This window comes from Coregonus lavaretus (assembly GCF_964263955.1).
Source record: "Coregonus lavaretus genome assembly, contig: HAP1_SCAFFOLD_1375, whole genome shotgun sequence".
Classification (NCBI taxonomy): Eukaryota; Metazoa; Chordata; class Actinopteri; order Salmoniformes; family Salmonidae; genus Coregonus; species Coregonus lavaretus.
The window spans coordinates 32,991-56,452 of record NW_028161792.1 but is presented as its reverse complement, the minus strand read 5'-3'; the positions used below and the strand labels follow the sequence as shown (position 1 = coordinate 56,452).

The following is a 23,462-nucleotide window of genomic DNA, read 5'->3' as shown; positions in this document are numbered from 1 at the left end:
GTTCCCTTAACAGTTCATCCAACCGATCCTGTACCTCACTGGCTGTCCAGTCACGAATGGGTTTGCTCTTGAACACTTGGGCCAACTCTTTATCAGGACAGTTGCGTACAAACATGACTGCCAACTCTGAGCACTGATTGGGTAAGGTCCTGCCCTCACTCACAAGGTACTGGTCGGCTGCCTCTGCAGCTTTGTTAAGCCTAATCCAGAAATCTATTGGACCCTCATTAGCATATGGTTTGATTGAATAGAAATCAGCTAATGGCATACCTGAGCAGACAGTATCCCCAAAGTGTTGCTTGAAAACACTGAACACCGCCTTAACATCTGTGACAACAAGGTTGTTACGCTTCCAGACTTTGGTCACATCCCGTGCCCTCCCCATGAGCCTAGACATCACCTCCCCAACATTCCCAGACCCAGTGTAACCCCTCTTCTCTAGGTAGACTTCCATTAACTCCTCCCACTCCAGGACAGAGTACTTATCTGAGCCATCACCCCTAAAAAGAGGTGGAGCACTAACATCTGACTTCACAACCAGATTCAGCTTGGACGCATCAATAAAGGTTGACCCACACTGCTCAGGCAGGGGAAACTGCTGGGGTTGGTGAGGGGGACGGGCAGGAGAAAGACTTGAAACCCCAGGCTGCAGTAAACTCGCTCTGATTGATTCTCCTATCTCTGAACCAATCTGCTTAATAAGGTCACTAAGCTGACTCGGAGGCATCCCATTATCACCGAGTACTGTGGATGATGGTACTTCAAAAGACAGAGGTGGGATACCCTGGTCAGGTGGAACAAACAGCCTACCCCTCCCAGTGCTTGCAAACTCAGGACTAGCAAACGCTCTACTCCCAGGAGCTGACTGTACAATTGGTGTAAATGGAAGGACACCCCTCTCTCTACCCACACTAAAATCCCCAGCATAACACGTCTTATGGATTTGAGAATCTTCCATGGCTCAACAGAGCACTAAAATACAATGTAATTTAGTGCATTCAAATACCAAAAAAAATAAATGCAATAAACAAATTCATCCAAAACATACAAATAAGCACGAATACCTGTATCTAATGAATATGCTACATTCACTTTCACTGTTTACAGTATATATTCACTTACAGTAAGCCATCAACAAATTCACATGCGCAGGTCGTGCACCTCATCCACATGCACAGCTCCGGCGGTCGGCTTGAGCTGACCAGTCGGCAGGTCACGTAATTAGGACACTGCCACAACTGGAATTCTGATGGTTGGATAATTTTTATTCGACCTGCACACGAAGAGACAACACACAATATGTTAGCTCTTGGTGCAGCCACAGCTCTCGGGCACCTTGCTAGTTGAAGGTCAGGCAAAAGAGAACAGGTGCTGCATGCACACATTCAGTGCCTAACAACACACTATACAATACAAGTAAAATGATATACAACATAATTCTGACAAAATAAATGACATACCTGTACACGAAGAGACAACACACAATAGCTTAGCCCTTGGTGCAGCCACAGCTCTCGGGCACCTGCGTGAGCACATAGAAACTCACTGTCTAATCAGAGACTTCAACACATTAGTTCCCACAATGAGTTCATCAACCTGCCCATCAACAATAAGCACTGGGACTACATAACAGAAGCCATAAAGTTGAATTTTTAAGTCACACATGCCCACTGGGCTAGTTTGTTCCCACCACAACCCACCAGGATGATGTCTGAAGGAGCTAGAAAGTTCCCCTCTACCACTCCTGCCTCCCTCAACCGAGGTACAATATCTGCGCGCAGAGTAGTAGCCATGGACCCACTATCTAACATCCCCTTCAGCTCAACTTTATCCTGTACTAGCACAGTGGTGTAAAACAAACTGTCATTCTGAGTAATTCTCATTGTGTTCTGAAAAATGACTGTGTTGTTCTTGGGTACTGACTCACAAAAGTAAGAATAAACAGATTGGATATCATCATCAGTGGAGGAAAAATAAGAATGCCCCACATTGCCCTCATTTAGCAGACGCTCTTATCCAGAGCGACTTACAGTTAGTGCATACGTTATAAAAAAATGTCATACCCCCCGTGGGAATCGAACCCACAACCCTGGCGTTGCAAACACCATGCTCTACGAACTGAGCCGGCCATTCCCTCCACTACCCTAGGCGACGCTGGTCCAATTGTGCGCCGCCCCATGGGTCTCCCGGTCGCGGCCGGCTACGACAGAGCCTGGATTCAAACCAGGATCTCCAGTCCCCCAGGACTGTGTTGTGTTACCTGCTTGACAATAGTATTGATGTCCCCCAGGAGAGCAGCAGCAGGTTGCACGTTGTTCCCCATCTCCTCAGCACACAGATCAACCTTGACATTGACCTTGACATAAATAACGTATGTGGAACGTTACTACAACATACCAGCAACGACACGACAGGAAGAGCGCCGTGCGTGACACATGTAACAGCAGCTGGAGGAGTGGCCAAACCTCAAGCTAAACACAACAGAAATAACCAGGCAGCACCACATAATGCTAAGGCTGACACACACACGTTCCCTTTTATAAACCGGGTGACTCGAGCCCTGAATGCTGATTGGCTGAAAGCTGTGGTATATCTGACCGTATAACATGGGTCACGTTGAGGGAGGAGGTCAGAGACCTGGCCGTGTGGTGCCAGGATAACAACCTCTCCCTCAACGTGACCAAGACAAAGGAGATGATTGTGGACTACAGGGAAAAAAAAGAGGACTGAGCACGCCCCCATTCTCATCGACGGGGCTGTAGTGGAACAGGTTGAGAGCTTCAAGTTCCTTGGTGTCCACATCACCAACGAACTATCATGGTCCAAACACACCAAGACAGTCGTGAAGAGGGCACGACAAAGCCTATTCCCCCTCAGGAGATTGAAAAGATTTGGCATGGGTCCTCAGATCCTCAAAAAATTATACAGCTGCACCATCGAGAGCATCCTGACTGGTTGCATCACCGCCTGGTATGGCAACTGCTTGGCCTCCGACCGCAAGGCACTACAGAGGGTAGTGCGTACGGCCCAGTACATCACTGGGGCCAAGTTTCCTGCCATCCAGGACCTCTATACCAGGCGGTGTCAGAGGAAGGCCCTCAAAATTGTCAAAGACTCCAGCCACCCTAGTCATAGACTGTTCTCTCTGCTACCGCACGGCAAGCGGTACCGGAGTGCCAAGTCTAGGTCCAAAAGACTTCTCAACAGCTTCTACCCCCAAGCCTTAAGACTCCTGAACAGCTAATCATGGCTACCCGGACTATTTGCACTGCCCCCCCACCCCATCCTTTTACGCTGCTGCTACTCTGTTAATTATTTATGCATAGTCACTTTAACTCTACCCACATGTACATATTACTTCAACTACCTCAACTAGCCGGTGCCCCCGCACATTGACTCTGCACCGGTACCCCCCTGTATATATAGCCTCCCTACTGTTATTTTATTTTACTTCTGCTCTTTTTTTCTCAACACTTTTTTTGTTGTTGTTTTATTTTTACTTTTTTGTTAAAAATAAATGCACTGTTGGTTAAGGGCTGTAAGTAAGCATTTCACTGTAATGTCTGCACCTGTTGTATTTCCGCGCATGTGGCCAATAAAATTTGATTTGATTTGATTTGAAATGTATTTTGACTGTTCGAATTACGTTGGTAACCAGTTTATAATAGCAATAAGGCACCTCTGGGGTTTGTGGTATAGGGCCAATATACCACGGCTAAGGGCTGTATCGAGGCACTCCGCGTTGCATCGTGCTTAAGAACAGCCCCTAGACGTGGTATATTGGCCATATACCACACCCCCTCGGGCCTTATTGCTTAAATATAGATGTACTGTACAGCACTAAGACAGCCATGACATTATTTGGAGAGACCACAAAGACTTATAGAGAAGCTATATAATTGATAGACTAAATCCAATAGACTGAGTCAAATACCTTTATACCTGGTTACAATGAAATGTAGTTCACTATGAAATGACCTGTGACTAGGGTTGCAAAATTACAGTTACTTTCCCAAAATTCCCAGAAATCCCTGTTGGAAGATTCCAGAAATCAGAACGGAATAAGAAGAAAATCCGAAAAAAAGAAGGAAAAAAAAGAAACCCTACTGGTGACCTTTGACCTAGCTGGATGACCTTTACTTGGGTGTCAAACCTGGGGGGAAGGCCAAAGTGCAGGATCCAGTTGAGTCTGGCACCAAGTAGGACCACAACATCAGACTGGAGCAGAGCTCTGCAGTCCCCACCAAGACCATAGAACCAGGAGGATAGGAAGAGGAGGAGGAGGAGGAAGAGAGGAGGAGGAGGATAGGAAGAGAGGAGGAGGAGGATAGGAAGAGAGGAGGAGGAGAGCAGGGACAAAACAAAATGTAATGAAAAGAGGCTAGTTATAGGAGTAGTGTAGTTGTTTGATTGACACCAGTTTACATTGACATGACCTGGCCAGGAGAGACTAGTTATAGATAGGGATTTCAGGAGTTTCGTGGTCCGTTCAAATGGTCAGGGAAATTATTGGTCCTACTTATACAGTCAATGGTCTGTACATGAATATGATGCCAGCTGAGAGAAGGAGAGGCTGACCTGGAGCGGGCAGCAGCAACACAGTTGGGGTGATCGTCAGGCAGCACCCCTTTACCCATGGGGGTGGGCAGGAAGGGCAGGTCACACCCCTCCACCAGCTCCTTCAGAGCCCCCTCTGCTCTTCCATGGGCTGCACCTGCAGAGGGACACAGACAGAGGGCACTGCCACACGGATTTCAACAGACTGGCCTTCACAACTGGGATGCATTCAGCTGAGCAAAACGTTGTGCAACGTTCAGATAGAAATATAGCATGTAGAACGAACGTGCCTCTCGGACAGGTAGAATGAGAAATCATGTCAACAACATTTGTCTACTGAACGTGGCCCTATTTTCGACTGAACCGTGGTACATTTACATTTTAGTCATTTAGCTGACGCTCTTATCCAGAGCGACTTACATGAGCAATTAGGGTTAAGTGCCTTACTCAAGGGCACATCAACAGATTTTTCACCTAGTCGGCTCGGGGATTAGAACCAGCGACCTTTCGGTTACTGGCACAACGCTCTTAACCACTAAGCTACTTGCCGCCCCGGCTGTGGTACAGTGCTATATGTGTTACAGTGCGTCTCACCTGGCTATTGATCTCTCCTGGACAGACGCACGTAACATAACTGGAAGTAGCGTCTGTCAACAGACTGGGATGTGACAACTTTGTTCCGGTACGCTGATTTTTCACCACTAATCATTTGGACAAATCACGATTTCGCAGGTACTCGCATCTTTTCAATTTCAGAAGGGGAGGGGACATTTGGCCCATAAACTTGCCTGAAACTTGCAGAGAGTTTCCGTTTAGGGGGGTGGAAACTTCGCAAGTGGCGTTAGTATCTTTCTCTTAACATCTCCCCAGACCTTAACCAAGTATCTGACGCAATTATGCAACATTTTAGTTCTGTTTCCCCCAGATTATCTGGCTATTAAAAAAGCAATGCCTACATTTGCCAATGATGAGTAAAGGCCGTTTGGCTCCTTTCAGGACCGCCAGTGCTTCTGTGATCGCCATATGGTCAGCCATACTCACAGGAGGAGGTGGACTACAGGGCACCTCTCTGACAAAGGAAATAATAAATAATAGGTCAAACATTAAACATGTTACCTAGCAACTGTATTGCATATGTAAATACATCATGAAGGTCTATCGAGGCTTATTGCTATTCTCTGATGAGAATATTTTGATATAGTGCTATATTTTCTAAGTAATTTAATTTCTGGTTCACTTCAGACGTTAAAAGGTATAACAAAATAAAATAAAAATGACTACGGTGATGTGAATTCAGAGGTATACATATTCAACAGTAACGCATTAGTATACATTTTAAATGGATGAAAGACAGTGATGGCCACTAACCTGGCTCTGCTCCTGTCCAATTTAGCATTGACCATGTCCCCAGATATGTCTACGTATACAGCACCTGGACGTCCATACATGCTAGTGCGTGCTGCCTTAGACAGACCAAACACCCTTCCATTCAGATCAATTAAGGCTGTGCTGTGCTCTTATGAAGCAGTTAAGGTACCTTGCTAAGCTGGAAAATTAGAGGTCAGAAAACAGACAATTGCAGGTGATACCAAATGATATGAAGAGGACTACACAGAGGGAGTCAGAGTAGACTGTATACCTTCTCTACCACTGAGGAGATCATATCCAGACTGCTAGACCTAGCAGAGAACTTACTGTACAATCTGCATGCCTCCACCTGACAGAGAAAGAGGACCACAAATAACAAATGATTTCCTCTTTCAGCAATTAAACTGCTAGGGCCAGTTTCCCAGACAGAGATTCTCTATTGAGTTTGCTTTTTAGGTCATGACTAGGCTTAATCTGTGTCCCGGGATACCATCCCCTAATGTTCAATAGTCATAAATGTCATGGTTGAATCGGTACCTGTGGAAACTCTTGAAACGCCCCAGTGGTCTCTTGGTTTTTATCAGAGGAGCCTCCAATAACAATCACAGGCCTACAGAGAGAGAGGTATCACACAATGACATCAACTGACAAGCTGAGATAGTTTGGAGTCCTCAGATCATTTTTTGCAGTGTGCGGATAGCATCCCTTCTTTTGAAAGGCCACTGAACATGAGTAGTAGGGTCTTCTGTTTGTGGAGTTCTAGCATACCAGCAGTTCATGTTAGCATTGGCCATTGCACCAAGTGAATGGATGAGTCCCGGTCCAGACACAACCAGACATGCACCTGGACTGGAGAGGAACAGACAGACAGAGGGAAAGACAGGAAGACAGGCAGACAGACACACAAAGGGTCAGACAGACAGGCAGACATAATTAGCAATGCAAAAAAGCTATGAAACTGACCCTCACACACTACACGCTCCTGTAGTCTATGTAAGGGTAGTTAATATCACATGATTTGGGGAGAGCTGGTTTAGTAATAAAAAGGTGGCTTAGGGCTTGTTCATTGCGCATTCCCACATACTTGATTCCTGAGGCTTGAGCTGCCATAGCTACTTCAATGACTGGAACACCAACTATTCCAAACATATATTCTACATTCTGTAGAGAGATACATGTAGATACAGTATATTTACATTTTTTAAAACATTTTTAGTCATTTAGCAGACGCTCTTATCCAGAGCGACTTACAGTTAGTGAGTGCATACATTTTCATTCTGAATTGTATATGAATTGTTACAATGTAGTTTAGATTTTCTTTGCATTGACACACACATTGGCATGCATCAACAAGGGTGTTAACACAGAGCTGCCAACTCTCACGCTTTCGCCGTGTGACACACGTTTTTGCCTGTTTTCACACGCACTCACGCCACACATCCAATTTCTCAAGCAAAAAAAATCGGCAGAGACTCGTTCGTTCCTTTTTTCAAACTCCCCGACGGTAGATGGCGCTGATGAGCGCCAATGAACCATATGTGCTGCACCCCGAAGTTAGCGACAGAAGAAGAGATACCATTGCCGTGAAAGTCAACATAAGATGAGCAGGTCACTACTTTTTTTTTTTTTTGTCATTTAGCAGACGCTCTTATCCAGAGCGACTTACAGGAGCAATTAGGGTTAAGTGCCTTGCTCAAGGGCACATCGACAGATTTTTCACCTAGTCGGCTCAGGGATTAGAACCAGCAACCTTTCGGTTACTGGCACAACGCTCTTACCCACTAAGCTACCTGCCGCCCTGAAGAAGTCTGATAAGAAGCTGAGCTGAGACTAGGTATGTAACAATGAAATGTCGTCCAATTGAATACTCACTCTCTTAAACTTTAAATCTTGAAATAAATTATTTGTTTGTGCGTGTGAACATGATTTAGTGTGGTGAATGTAAACTCAGCTGATTTCGAACAGGTAAGATGTATTCCAAAGAATTTAACATAAATACAGGAAATGTGTGCAATAGAAGTAGGTATGTTTTTGTAACTGAGAGTAGAGTTATTAAACCAACATGACCATTTTAATTGTTTAAGGTTTCAAAGATGTCCCGTAAGAGACCTTTGCCAGGACAAAAGCGAAACCTTTTATTTTATTTAAAGAACCAGCCAAGTGAGAAAAGACAGACAAACACACTGACAGAACAGCCAGAACGATTGATAGAAACGACAGGACAACAGACAGAGGAGCAACACAAAGGACAGAGAGAGCAGGAGACAGGACAGACTGACAAACAAGCAGAGGAGCAACAGACAGGACAGATTGACGCACATGCAGAGGAGCAACAGACAGGACAAATAGAACAACCAACAGGGCAGATGGAAGAAGACACAGAGGGACAGAAAGAAGAGACCCCCCCAATCCAACAGCAGGGCCAGAAGAGTCGTGCTCTGGCTGGAGCAGTAACATATAGATCCATTTTCAAAAATGAGTGGACCTCTTCATGGCCATTTATTACCAGAGGGAGCCTCAACACGCACTACTGGTGTGCAGTCTGCCGTATTGAAAACTCATGTTGCCACCAGGGTGTGACAGATGTAGTGCGCCATATAAAAAGCAAAAGGCCACCAAGATAAGCAACGAGCTCTCCTGTCCACAGCCACAATATCCCAATATGCAATGGCCGTTCCATCTGTTGGGGGTATGTCTGCACAAGAGGTTAAGGTATGATATGTGTAATGATTCTGTCAAGGTTCAATCAAGAGTTTTGTGTTCTAGTTGATCACGGTAAAGTCATGGTTGATAGTTTTGACTAATTTGTGGTTTGTATTTCAGTGTAGTACAGTCCAGTTTTCTTAATTTGAGATCTTAGTTGCTGAATGTGTTTTTTACCTGTGCCCTATTATCGCAGGCGTCTATTTTAAATAAACTATGGTCTTTTGGGAGGATTAATAATTTTTAATTTCTTACAGACAAGAAGGGCTGAGGTCAAAATGACAGCTGGGTTGGTAGTTCACAACGTCCCCCTAGCCTTTGCGGACCACCTGGGGCCTCTCCTAAAATAATGTTTCGGAGATTCGAAGACAGCGCAGGAGTACAGGTGTGCCAGGACTAAGTCATCCTGCATTACCAATGAAGCACTCGCACCATATTTCACACAGGAGCTTGTGAAGGAGATGAAAAAAGCCCCGTATACCCTTGTTACGGATGGGTCGAATGACACTGGTATTTCACAAACTATTTGAGATTTTTCTCATCTGCAAAACATGTGCTTTGTGTATTTTTAAACATCTAATAACATGAACATCTGTATGATTCTAACTTGTCATTATAGGAGTGGAAAAGATGAACCCGCTTACTGTCCGGGTCTTCATGGGCAGCAAAGTTGTCCACCAGTTCTTAAATATGTGCACAACAAGTGGGAGGAGATGTGGGCCAGCAAGTGAGATCTTCACCAAAATTAACTCCACCATAGAGGAGCATGGCATCCCTTGGGAGAACTGCATTGGTCTCTCAGTTTACAATGCAGCTGTGAACATTGGACCACGTAATCCCATTGCCTCTAGGGTGCTCCAGAAGCATCCCAACACCTATATTCATGGTTATCCTTGTCATGTGGCACATAACACCGCCAAAGCTGCAGGAGTGGGATTTTTTAAAGATGTTTTAAAGTGAGTTAAGGCCTGATTTATCTTTACATGTAACTTTTTATTTGTATCCTAATTACGTGCATTGACTGAATGCGTTACGATTGATTTATGCATTGCAGGTGTCCGGTTTTGATTTTGAGGATATGGTAGTGGACATCGGTTACTGGTTCAAGGGTAGCTCAAATCGGAAAGGATACCTGTCAGGTATGCATGTTTGATACTATTAAGTGTAATACTGAAATGCTGAGCTGTAGAAAATATATGATATGGATTTAATGTCTAAAACAGAGTTTTGTGAGCTCCATGAAGCGGAGTACATGGAGGTCCTCCTGCATATCTCGGTCCGTTGGCTAAGCCTTGAACGTTGTGTGACCAGGATCCTGAGGCTGTATGAACCTCTGGCCAGCTACTACAAATCTGCTAGTATGGTCATCAATTTTCAATTTCATTATGCAGCAACTACATGGATTGTTAGTCACATACTTGTATTAATGACAACCTCTTGTTTTGTGTTATTTATTGATTGATTCAAGATGAAAATCAGGCCAGGTTCAAGAGACTTGTGCAGACATTCACTGTCCCCATGACAGAAGTGTACCTGCTGTTCTTCCAAGCCACCGTACCAACTTTCACTTCTTTCAACTTGCTGCTTCAGAGAGAGCAGTCATCAATATTTTTGTTACATGATGAGGTGGGATTGGATTTTGCAGTTTTTTTCCATTCTGTGTTTCTTGCTGATATCTGCAGGGGTCCTCTAAAACAGGTTTCACCTACAATTTTTGTAAATGTCTGTTATAGATGGTGAAATTCGTACGCAAGCTATGTTCCAAGTTTATGGTTCCAGCAGCTCTGCAGTGCCATGAGGAGCCTTGTGAAATTGCCTTTGAAGAAAAGGCAAACCATTTACCAGGTTAGTATTTGACTATTATTATGATCAAACACTGTGATATGTGATATTTAGCCTTGTACATTATACCGATATGCTGTATTGGGTTCACAACCAGGGCTAAAATTAACAGATTACTCGACGAGGGTGACATCACACCACAGCAGGTGGATTCATTCCATGAAGCTGTGTTGTGTTTCCTGACAAGTGCTGTGGACTATGCACTTAAGAAGCTGCCACTGGAAGAGCCACTGATCAAGCACGCACAATTTGTAGATGTACGGCAGAGGGCTGAAAGTGACATCGAAGATGTCCTGTACTTTGTTGAAAGGTTCGTTTTTTTTCTCTAATTATTGTCTTTCATCTTAGCTAAAATACCCTGTGTTTTATGATGAGGTGTGTTCACTCCTAAACTGCACATGAGATATTCTTATTCTCCTCAAAGATGTGTATGAACTGCTGCTGGTTGATGACTATATACCTAAAACGTAACAACTTGTAACTCTACTTTCATAAATAGGTTTCCCCATCTCCTCCCATACCATTGGCCAGAGGAGCATGACCTTCTGGGTGAGGAGTTTCTAAATTATCAGACCATGCCAATGATATCCCTGCAGGACTAAACTGAAATGGAAAGCTTCTGGGCTGAAATGGCAACCCGGAAGCATAATGTAATTTTTTTTTCCTTTTTTGTCTTTTCTTTTGGCAGGTGTGGCTTGGCTACATCTGTTGCTTAAAATTGTTGCATGCATATATGTGTCATGCATGTTTCAAATTATGCATGTTTTTATCTGAACTTTGTTAATGGATCAACCTACAGTATATTCACAGTATTAATCAATAAAAAATCAAGGTATGTTTTTCCATTGTGTTTTGGTGCATTTTCCATAGGTGACAGGAGCCAAAGAATTCGAGAGGCTTGCTGCCGTCGCCAAGCTTGTCCTGGTGTTGCCCCATGCAAACGCAGATGCTGAGAGGGTGTTTTCAGTTGTGGGACTGAACAAAACCAAGAGAAGAAACAGCCTAGCATTGGATGGCACCCTGTCCTCAATAATGACCATAAAGATGGCCAATCTGGAGCCCTGCTTCAAATGGGAGCCCCCCTCCGATATCATCAAGGCCTCCAAGAAGGCCACAGGCCAGTATAACCATGCCGACAGATCATAGACAAGAGGCCCATTTGAGATGAGCCAGGTCTGCGCAGAATCGATTACCAGCGATCACCGCCCAATGCATGCTGGTTAGATTTGTGTCCGACTTGATCCCGACTTTCTCTGACGTCATGCACACGCGGGCAACGATAACCTCATGAGATCAAGGCAGCCGCAGTTCTGAGATGCAGGCAGTGCAATTGCTTTTCACCGACTGCAGGACCCAGGCGGACCCAGGACAAAAACTCACTATGTTAACATATGCTATTCCACATAAACATCTAAATGTTTTTCTACAACAATATTAATAGTTAGCTATACCAGTGCAATGACCTATGGCACACTTTCACAACTCGTAGTGCTACATTCTCACTGCCAAGGACATGATCAGCGACTAATATATTCTTAGCAACACGGTTACACAGTATAACACTGTTTTATATAAATTGCACACACTTCACCTGAGCTTTTAGTGCCTCTGCAATGAGCTGAGCCCCAGTCACATCTTCCATTATTATTGTCGAGAAATCTGTTCAAAGTGCAAACGCGGTTAGCAATGCTTTCTTGGACTTGTTGTTCAGTAGCTTATAAATCGTGTTTAGATCTCTTGCAAATCATTAGTTTTTGTCTGCTTTCCAGCATGCATTACATGAGTAGCTTTTTCTTCTTCAGTGGGGTTTATAGACAGTTGGCATCCAACGTTATGGTGCATTACTGCCCCCTATTGTACAGAAGTGTGGACATGAGCCGTGCAATAGCAGTCATGAATATTTAATAAACTAGTAGCATTTTTCTTTTTTTATTGCAAGAAATACATAATAAGCCCTCATTATGTGTTTATAACTGCACTTAACTTAACACTTAACTCAATTAAGTCATTATGAGTGTATGACAGTATGAAAAAAATTTAAAATTATGCACTCACTAACTGTAAGTCGCTCTGGATAAGAGCTTCTGCTAAATGACTAAAATGTAAAATGTAAATGACTTGAGTGTATGCATTATAGATATAGGCTTTTTTTTTTTTTTTTTTTTTGTCATTTAGCAGACGCTCTTATCCAGAGCGACTTACAGTTAGTGAATAAATATATATATGTATATATTTTTTTTTACTGGCCCCCCGTGGGAAACGAACCCACTCCCCTGGCGTTGCAAACGCCATGCTCTATCAACTGAGCTACATCCCTTCCGGCCATTCCCTCCCCTAACCTGGACGATGCTGGGCCAATTGTGCGCCGCCCATGAGTCTCCCGGTCGCGGCCGGCTGCGACAGAGCCTGGATTCATAGAAAGTGTTACAAATGTTCTCCTGTCATCTTATAGGAGATCCATTCATGGATTTAGTTATGGCTTGAGAATGTGACTGGTCTACGGAGTTCTCCTTTATGTCTGTCTTTGTATGTGACAACAACTTTTCTGTATTATGTGTATTTCCACAATCAATAATCATAAACGGTACTTCACTATGAATACTTTTGACTATGTGGTTTGAAGTACTTTACCGTTATCTTGCACATACATGAAGACTACTATAGACAGAAATCAATGCAGTAATGTTTTATTAAATAAAGGCTCTGATTAAAATATAATATTAATAAAATCAGGCATTTGGCTAATTCTTCTTCCCAGAAGCTCCTCTGAATGGTTTGGAGATGGCTCTGGAGAGAGCGTGTAACACCCTGACTATGAGTGGGCGTTTACGGGACTGGGACTCCTGGGGAGCAGGGGCCGGTGTGGTTGTCAGGTCCTTCTTGGGAGGGGAAGTGGATGGAACCTCTGGAACCTCACACTCAGCATCTGTCATAAGAACATTTCATAATCAGAAAATGAATGTGTGTGTTTGTGTCTGTCCGTCTGCCTGCCTGCCTGTCCGTCTGCCTGCCTGCCTGCCTGTCTGTCTGTCTGCCTGTCTGCCTGTCCGTCTGCCTGCCTGCCTGTCTGTCTGTCTGCCTGTCTGCCTGTCCGTCTGCCTGCCTGCCTGTCTGTCTGTCTGCCTGCCTGTCCGTCTGCCTGCCTGCCTGTCCGTCTGCCTGCCTGCCTGCCTGTCTGTCTGTCTGCCTGTCTGCCTGTCCGTCTGCCTGCCTGCCTGTCTGTCTGTCTGCCTGCCTGTCCGTCTGCCTGCCTGCCTGCCTGCCTGCCTGCCTGCCTGCCTGCCTGTCTGTCTGTCTGCCTGCCTGTCCGTCTGCCTGCCTGTCCGTCTGCCTGTCTGTCTGCCTGCCTGCCTGTCCGTCTGTCTGCCTGCCTGTCCGTCTGCCTGTCTGTCCGTCGGTCTGTCTGTCTGTCTGTCTGTCTGTCTGTCTGTCTGTCTGTCTGTCTGTCTGTCTGTCTGTCTGTCTGTCTGCCTGTCCGTCTGCCTGCCTGCCTGCCTGTCTGTCTGTCTGCCTGCCTGTCCGTCTGCCTGTCTGTCCGTCGGTCTGCCTGTATCTGTTGTCACTGTTTTAACAAGCTTGTCATAGGGTGATACATCAATATGACATTATCGATGCTTATCACTTACCCTGTGAAATATGAGTCTCTCTGAGACGTTTGGTAGGCAGTGCATCCTGTTTAGGGTGGCTCTTCGGTTCCCCTTTTGTCTTGAACAGCTGTTGACAAAACACATCAGGACAACTGAGCCTGTGTAAAATACAGAGTGTGCATCCCAAAAGGCACCCTATTCGCTACGTAAGGCACTACTTTTGAAAAGGGCCCATAGAGCGCTGGTAAAAAGTAGTGCACTATATAGGGAATAGGGTGCCATTTGGGACATAGCCATTGACTCTCTCCCATGTGTATTAGGATTGCATTACAGCGTCCTCACTCAACCTCCTAAAGACAATGACAACAGTATTGTTCTAATGCTGAGAGACAATAGGGGTGTAGTGAATCTGTAGGGTAAAATTCAGCCCTGCCTTACAGATGTAATCTCAAAACACAGAGCACCCTACCTTAATCATGATCTTTGGAAACTTATGCATTTTCGGTAGGAAACGCCACTTCCTGTTCTTCTTAGTCTCTTCCCCTCTGGCAGAGGGAAGGCGGGCCATGCCGTCAGCCTTTACATCAGCCGGGCTAAGGCTCCTGGCAGGGAATTCCTCAGTAGCATTAAGGTCAGCTACAACACCATGAGTGATGTCACTTGTGGCATTGCTGGTGTCTGAGTGAGAAGAGCACGCTAGTGTGACCGACCTGTGTACAATAACTGGGAGAAGAGGACGCAGCCATTGAAGTCAGTCACTGCATCCCAAATGGCATTCTCTTCACTTTATAGTGCACTACTTTTGACCAGGACCCATAGGGTCTGGTCAAAAGTAGTGCACTAAATATGGAAGAAGGTGCCATTTTGGACACAACCAGTGAATTTTACATCATAAAACGCAATGTATTGAGCATCATGTTACAATTAAGTCCTATGCAGATGAAAAGAGGTACTTTCACTTACCATCCTCCATTGTAGACTTGGACACATAAGTCAGGCTGTCCATCACCACGTCTGTCATCAACTTGATGACCTGATCCAAAACCATTTCAGCTGATGGTGGCAAAGGCCTTCCCATACACTGCCCCAGGAGTCTCCTAACAGAAGTCTGGGCAAAGTTGTAAATGAGCTCTGAGGCATCGTCCTTTGACAGCTTCCTCAGGGCTGGTTTAGGCAGCGCTGGTTGAGAGAGGCTTCTGTGGCCAACCATGGATTGAAGCTGACGGTTTATGGTTATCTCCTGAATGAGACCATGGACCTTTGCGATCAGGTTGCCAGATGCACCTTGAAGGGCTTCAACTGACAGGAGCCTATCCAGATGTTCTTCTGCTGAAGTCATCTCTGGGTCGTCCGTCTTCAATGTGTCCATTATAGTTTTCACTATGATATTGGTGTCAGATATGTTTATTTCTTGTTGGCTCACAAGCATTGACCGTGAACCTGTCTCGTCCATTGCGATAGAGGTATGGGATTCTGTCCTTGTGATCTCATCGGCAGCGCTCATGTCAGGCAACTGGTCAAGGCTCTCCAGTACAGAGTCTAACATGTTAGTGGCTATCAGACACTCCTCACTTGCAATCTGCCCAACAGATGAACTCTCAGAGTTGGCCACTCTACACTTGATCACATTTAGGATCAAGCTGAGCGTCTTCTTTGCAGTTTTGCTAAAGCCTTCTTGGCTGACTGCCACTGTTACGTCTTTTAGAGCCACAAGAGGTTTGCAACTTTCACTCAATCCACTGCCGTGGAGAGGAGAGGCTCTCTTCAAACTGTTGTTGCTCACAACTGACATACTCCTGGTGGGCAGAGTGACATCCTCACTGCATGTGTCAATTACATGGTGGTCTGTTGAAGAGCCACTCGAAGACAGAAGGGTTTTAGACCTTTTAGCCAAACAGACTTTTGACAAAGGCTTCTCACTTCTCACAGACGGAGGGCGGCTCCTGTCCTCAACAAGAGCAGTGTCAGCGGACTTAGAACGTCTGAGTGTCTCCACAGGGGTGGAGTCCAGCACATATTTGGCTGTGGTGACTGACACTGGTGGAAAAGAGAAAAAGATGTTCAGTCTATCCTTTACTCTGTGGTACATGGTTTGAGCAGCATCCAATAAGTTGTCAAAGACAACTCTGGGTTTGAGCTGGAACTCCAGCTTTTTCTCTCCTAGTGGGAAGGAGTCTGCGTCGTCCACAGTGTACTGGGATACACTTTCAAGGTCTTGCATGATAATATTTACTATATCTTCGGCTGTAGAAACCGCATGGTGTGAGAAGGTGGTGCTAGGCATGCTCTGTAGCAAAGAATGGCTGGCTTTGCTAGCAGCTCTGAGAATGGTCTCATTCACAATGTGTTTGGCCTTAGCTCGGAACTCAGCACTGTGAAAGCTCTGGATAGAAATGTTAGAGGTTCTGCTGGCTGCACTAAGAGATCGCGTGAGTGTGGCAATCTCGGCTGACGTCACATCCCTCGAAATGGTGAGGTCCTCCAATTTCGAAATTATCGAGTCCAACTTCTGGTTGAAGTCGAAGGATGAATTTGACGTGCTCTCCCCAACGGAAGCGGAGCAGTTTTCCTTTGAAGTGTCCACCCTCAGCACCGAGATCACCTGTTTGATTACCCCTTTAGTGCAGGTGTCGAGGGTGAGCTGGTAGGCTGAGGCTGAGGACTTAGAAGGGGTCTTACTGTCTGTCTTCTGTACAGGAGACACTGCCAAAGTGGCCTCAGTTACAGGAGATTCCTGCACAGTGGCCTCAGTTACAAGTAGTCCAGTTGCAGAAAGCTCGATTTGCACAGGAGTATTTTTTCCCTCAGTGAGATGGTGGGAGGTGAACAGCTTCCTTAGTTTGTCCAGGGTTTTGGTATAAATCTTCTGGGAACCTGAACTCACTTCCACCCAGAACATTTTGCGACCTGATTTCGTACGCTTGGAGGCCTTATTGACCTCATATACCTCAAGCAGGTCGGAAATAATTCCACCAAAGAGATCAGAGGATGCCTCCTCAATATTCTCTGAGGAAACATGGACAGATAGGATTTCCGACAGTTTCCCACAAGTGTCGGTTTTATCCAGCGCAGCAGTATATGTCACAGCTGCATCCTGAATGACCTGAGTGATGCATTGCTCAGCTTTGACAATATACTCCTCCACTGGTTGACCATGGAGGATGTCAACTTTATCAGCAGGGAGCTCCTTCTGAATACTCACATTCTCCTCTGATGGGCATGGGTTGTTGAAGATAATGCTCTCAGTGACCATCTTAGAGGAGGCGAGAGATGAGTCGAGAAGCAGAGATCTGTATATTGTTGAGGTGGACATCTCTGGGTGCTTTATCACAGCAGCCACCTCCAAAATGGCCGACGGGCCCCGGAGGATGTCAGAGATATCCATGTCCTCAATGGTCTCTACCAGAGACGATAGTAGGTCTCTGGCTGCCAGGTTGGTAGGTCTCTGGTTCTCGAGCTCTGTTTTGATTGCTTGACAGGCAGTTACCAGAGCAACAACAGAGCGAGAACACAACTGCTTCAAGGTGGAGTCAGAAAAAGATGATGACAGATCTGTCATGGACATGGTGGAGAGTTGACTCTCAGAGACAAACGGGCTGAGTTTGACAGACACCTGTCTGACCAAGTCCCCAGCAAGAGCTCTCATATCTATTGCTCCACTAGCTGAGTTGTGGGAGCAGGCACTCTGTGGCCTTGACGGGTTCCTGTTATCCAAAAATCCTGTTATCCAAAAAACCTCAAGTACAAGATCCACAACATCGGATGACACTTCTATCATTCTGTTGTCGGACAGAAATGTACTTGGATGAATGGTGCCTGCATTCACAGTCCAGTCGCAAATGGAGTTGTTGGACTGACTCTGGACTAGTGGAACTAGACATGTTTCACATGGACCTTGGCCAAAGAGCTCTGCCATTTTGAGCAGAACTGATCTTAAGACCTTCGACTTGGAAATGTTCAGCAGTGGTTGTTGTTGGACAGTCTGGTGGATGGTCTGCTAGCCGATCTGTGAACCACTAGGCTTTGTATTTCTGCCGAAATGGCAGTTAGAAAATAGGTCAAGGGGCTGGTCGCTCTCCCCTCATTTCCTCCGTTGGTTTTAGCCTTGATGATGCTATCTATGATGATGACTATGACCTGTCCAGCCAGAGGACCCAAGATGGCCTCAAGCTCCCTCTCTAACTCAAGGGGAGACTTGTGGCCGAGCGCAATATGCTCTATGGCATGGGAATACATCTTAGAAGTCGCCATGCTTAGCATCTCTTGGGCAAACTGTTGACTTGCTGAGATACTTCCAGTCAGCAGAACTAGAGTTCCCTGACTGACACTTCGCATTAGCTCAGCCCATCTGGAGTTGAGAAGGTTTATAACCAACTCGACAATACCCATCATAAACTTGCCGTCCGTTGACATTTTGCTAGGTCTGTATTTCTCCTGTCTACTCCGTTTGGGCGGCGGTACGATGTCACCCTGCGACTGGCCGCTCTGGACCATGTCGAAGACAGAGTCCTCAGAGATGCCAAACACAGATCTCAGTGGTGCTGAGTGTGGTCTGTGTCTCATCTCTCTATCGCCACCCTCAGGTGAGGAGACATATCGCTCATTGTCCTCACTCAGCAAAGAGGTCAAACACCTGCAGAATGCACAATAGAAATGAATAATACATGGTAACAAAATAAAAAAATATGATCCAAGAATTTGGGACACAAACTCAACCTTGTTATTGTTATTCAAAGGAAGCATTGTGAACCATCTCAAACCACACTCAGTCCAAACATTAACATTTAGAGTAAACTTTTTAGAGTGGTTGTGTAGTATCTAAGTAGTATTTCTCACTAAGTGGATCTGGAATGGATATTTGTACCTATAACAGGAAAGACCTGCAAAAAGAGGAGGGGATAGAGCTAGGTATCTGTGAGAGGAGGGGATAGGGCTAGGTACCTGTGAGAGGAGGGGATAGGGCTAGGTACCTGTGAGAGGAGGGGATAGGGCTAGGTACCTGTGAGAGGCATGGATAGGGCTAGGTACCTGTGAGAGGAGGGGATAGGGCTAGGTACCTGTGAGAGGCATGGATAGGGCTAGGTACCTGTGAGAGGAGGGGATAGGGCTAGGTAGCTGTGAGAGGAGGGGAGAGGGGTAGGTACCTGTGAGAGGAGGGGATAGGGGTAGGTACCTGTGAGAGGAGGGGATAGGGCTAGGTACCTGTGAGAGGAGGGGAAAGGCGTGGGAGTGCGTGTGCTGCAGGCGGTTCTGGCGCTGGTGCACCTGCTGGGTCCTCCACTACAGCTGAATCTGACGCTGCGGCCAAGAGAGGTCACCTCTCCTGCCTCATTACTTCCTGATCCAGAAGAGCTTGGCGAATCAGAGAGCTCTATCTGCATGGTGAGGTCAAGGGCGGGAACAACCACAGTGGATGTAGACTCCATCACCCATGCTACAATATCCATGCACTTGGCACTAAACTCATGTCTGCTCATCTGCAATGTTAAAAGACCATCCAGAGTTAGTTTGTTAAAGGGGCTGCACTGATATAAAACGTAGAACCATTTACTCAAGCTAGTCAATTAAAGCAGTGGTTCAGGATTAAAGGTCCTGCAGGATTTCCACAAATGAATGTTTGGTCCATTTTACCAACATTAACTACTTTAGAGGTGACTATAACTCACCCCGGCACGCATATTCTCACTCAGCAGATTCCAATGGCTGAAAAGTAAATAAATGCAAGTACACAATGAACTACATGACATTACCTCTATTATCTTAGACTACGTTATGGATGGACATGACCTCTATTATTTTAGATTACGTTATGGATGGACATTACCTCTATTATTTTAGATTACGTTATGGATGGACATTACCTCTATTATTTTAGATTAAGTTATGGATGGACATTACCTCTATTATTTTAGATTACGTTATGGATGGACATTACCTCTATTATCTTAGATTACGTTATGGATGGACATTACCTCTATTATCTTAGACTACGTTAAGGATGGACCTCTATGGAACTAGGCCACACCCAGACATCCCTGATTGGTTATTTGGTCCGTTGAGTCCTTTGTATTGGCCCGAGACTATGGGAGACTCTCAATCTCCTCACCTCCTTCTCAAAACCCATTGGATGAGAAGGTCAGAAGGGCGGGACCTCTGGCTTTCTCATCCAATGGGTTTTGAGAAGAGAGGACACGAGGAGTATGCAATTGAGATAGGGAACATATCTAGGGGATGCATGGGGAAGCCAAATAGCAACTTACTCGTCCTTCATGTCCTGCACAAAGGTGTGTAGGTCTGGGTAGCTTCTCTTTCCCCTGCTGAGGGTGAGGCTGGTCTGGGAAGTTTCATCCTTACGGGTCACGGTAGTGAAGGTCACCACTGCAGCCTGATGGCGACAACAGAAAGCAGAGTTAGGCTGGAATTCAATTTTGCGTCATTAAAACACAAAATATCTCAATGAAATGTCATCCATGTAATAGAAAAATACATCATACCTCCTGTGACTGAGATGGGATGGCAACAGCCTCGTCCAACTCACTCTCTCCTTCAACCTCCTGTGACTGAGATGGGATGGCAACAGCCTCGTCCAAATCACTCTCTCCTTCAACCTCCTGCGACTGAGATGGGATGGCAACAGCCTCGTCCAACTCACTCTGTCCTTCAACCTCCTGCGACTGAGATGGGATGGCAACAGCCTCGTCCAACTCACTCTCTCCTTCAACCTCCTGTGACTGAGATGGGATGGCAACAGCCTCGTCCAACTCACTCTCTCCTTCAACCTCCTGTGACTGAGATGGGATGGCAACAGCCTCGTCCAACTCACTCTCTCCTTCAACCTCCTGCGACTGAGATGGGATGGCAACAGCCTCGTCCAACTCACTCTCTCCTTCAACCTCCTGTGACTGAGATGGGATGGCAACAGCCTCGTCCAACTCACTCTCTCCTTCAACCTCCTGTGACTGAGATGGGATGGCAACAGCCTCGTCCAAATCACTCTCTCCTTCAACCTCCTGCGACTGAGATGGGATGGCAACAGCCTCGTCCAACTCACTCTGTCCTTCAACCTCCTGCGACTGAGATGGGATGGCAACAGCCTCGTCCAACTCACTCTCTCCTTCAACCTCCTGTGACTGAGATGGGATGGCAACAGCCTCGTCCAACTCACTCTCTCCTTCAACCTCCTGTGACTGAGATGGGATGGCAACAGCCTCGTCCAACTCACTCTCTCCTTCAACCTCCTGCGACTGAGATGGGATGGCAACAGCCTCGTCCAACTCACTCTCTCCTTCAACCTCCTTTGACTGAGATGGGATGGCAACAGCCTCGTCCAACTCACTCTCTCCTTCAACCTCCTGTGACTGAGATGGGATGGCAACAGCCTCGTCCAAATCACTCTGTCCTTCAACCTCCTGCGACTGAGATGGGATGGCAACAGCCTCGTCCAACTCACTCTCTCCTTCAACCTCCTGCGACTGAGATGGGATGGCAACAGCCTCGTCCAACTCACTCTCTCCTTCAACCTCCTGCGACTGAGATGGGATGGCAACAGCCTCGTCCAAATCACTCTCTCCTTCAACCTCCTGCGACTGAGATGGGATGGCAACAGCTTCGTCCAACTCACTCTCTACTTCAACCTCCTGCGACCGAGATGGGATGGCAACAGCCTCGTCCAACTCACTCTCTCCTTCAACCTGCTGCGACCGAGATGGGATGGCAACAGCCTCGTCCAACTCACTCTCTCCTTCAACCTCCTGCGACCGAGATGGGATGGCAACAGCCTTGTCCAACTCACTCTCTCCTTCAACCTCCTGCGACTGAGATGGGATGGCAACAGCCTCGTCCAACTCACTCTCTCCTTCAACCTCCTGCGACTGAGATGGGATGGCAACAGCCTCGTCCAACTCACTCTCTCCTTTAACCTCCTGCGACTGAGATGGGATGGCAACAGCCTCGTCCAACTCACTCTCTCCTTCAACCTCCTGCGACTGAGATGGGATGGCAACAGCCTCGTCCAACTCACTATCTCCTTCATCGTCCTGCGACTCAGATGGGATGGCAACAGCCTCGTCCAACTCACTCTCTCCTTCAACCTCCTGCGACTGAGATGGGATGGCAACAGCCTCGTCCAACTCACTCTCTTCTTCAACCTCCTGTGACTGAGTTGGGGTATCTGTGTCTAGAACAGCCTCGTCCAACTTGGTCAGTCTCTCAGCCTCTCTGTGATCTTTATGGGATCTAGATAGAGAAAAGGAATCTCTCTTAGGTCACTGCTATAATGTGAGTGTGATGATGTGTAATTATAGAATTAGAATCACAGAATTAGAATGAATCATTCTAGAATTAGAATAGAATCACTCAAATTCTATGGCTCCAATACTCTTGAGATGACTCGGCCTATCCAGAGCCAAATATTTAGAGAATTCTGCCAACTTTTAAAAGGACTCCATGTTAGCGCCTTGGAGCCTTTCATTTATCCTTTCATTATAAGTAAATTCTAATTATAGATGTTCAGTTACATAGCATTGTTTAAAATGTCAACATTGCCCATGGGGAGCCAGCTGTCATATGGATATCTACTGTGTCATGTAATGTATACATAAACTCAGCAAAAAAAGAAAACGTCCCTTTTTCAGGATCTTTCAAAGATAATTCGTAAAAATCCAAATATCTTCACAGATCTTCATTGTAAAGGGTTTAAACACTGTTTCCCATGCTAGTCCCCTGTAGCTCAGTTGGTAGAGCATGGCGCTTGCAACGCCAGGGTTGTGGGTTTGTTTCCCACGGGGGGCCAGTATGAAAATGTATGCACTCACTAACTGTAAGTCGCTCTGGATAAGAGTGTCTGCTAAATGACTAAAATGTAAAATGTTGTTCAATGAACCATAAACAATTAATGAACATGCACCTGTGCAACGGTCATTAAGACACTAACAGCTTACAGACGGTAGTTATGAAAACGTAGGACCCTAAAGAGGCCTTTCTACTGACTCTGAAAAACACCAAAAGAAAAATGCCCAGGGTCCCTGCTCATCTGCGTGAACGTGCCTTAGGCATGCTGCAAGGAGGCATGAGGACTGCAGATGTGGCCAGGGCAATAAATTGCAATGTCCGTACTGTGAGACGCCTAAGACAGAGCTACAGGGAGACAGGACGGACAGCTGATCATCCTCGCAGTGGCAGACCACGTGTAACAACATCTGCACAGGATCGGAACATCCTGCGGGACAGGTACAGGATGGCAACAACAACTGCCCGAGTTACACCAGGAACGCACAATCCCTCCATCAGTGCTCAGACTGTCCGTAATAGGCTGAGAGAGGCTGGACTGAGGGCTTGTAGGCCTGTTGTAAGGCAAGTCCTCACCAGACATCACCGGCAACAACGTCGCCTATGGGCACAAACACA

At 46.0% G+C, this 23,462-nt stretch overlaps 1 protein-coding gene across 1 annotated transcript; it reads right to left on the bottom strand.

Annotated features, from left to right (window-relative positions):
- Positions 1-2,218: 2,218 nt before the first annotated feature.
- Positions 2,219-15,105, bottom strand: LOC311120076 (2-hydroxyacyl-CoA lyase 1-like; the record flags this gene model as incomplete). The annotated part of the gene is made up of 10 exons (XM_084194693.1): positions 2,219-2,344; positions 4,126-4,231; positions 4,579-4,714; positions 5,514-5,622; positions 5,922-6,020; positions 6,197-6,361; positions 6,463-6,535; positions 6,694-6,774; positions 14,097-14,116; positions 15,091-15,105. 10 exons carry the CDS (start codon positions 15,103-15,105, stop codon positions 2,219-2,221), a joined length of 930 nt encoding a protein of 309 aa, XP_084050819.1.
- Between the last annotated feature and the right edge of the window lie 8,357 nt (positions 15,106-23,462).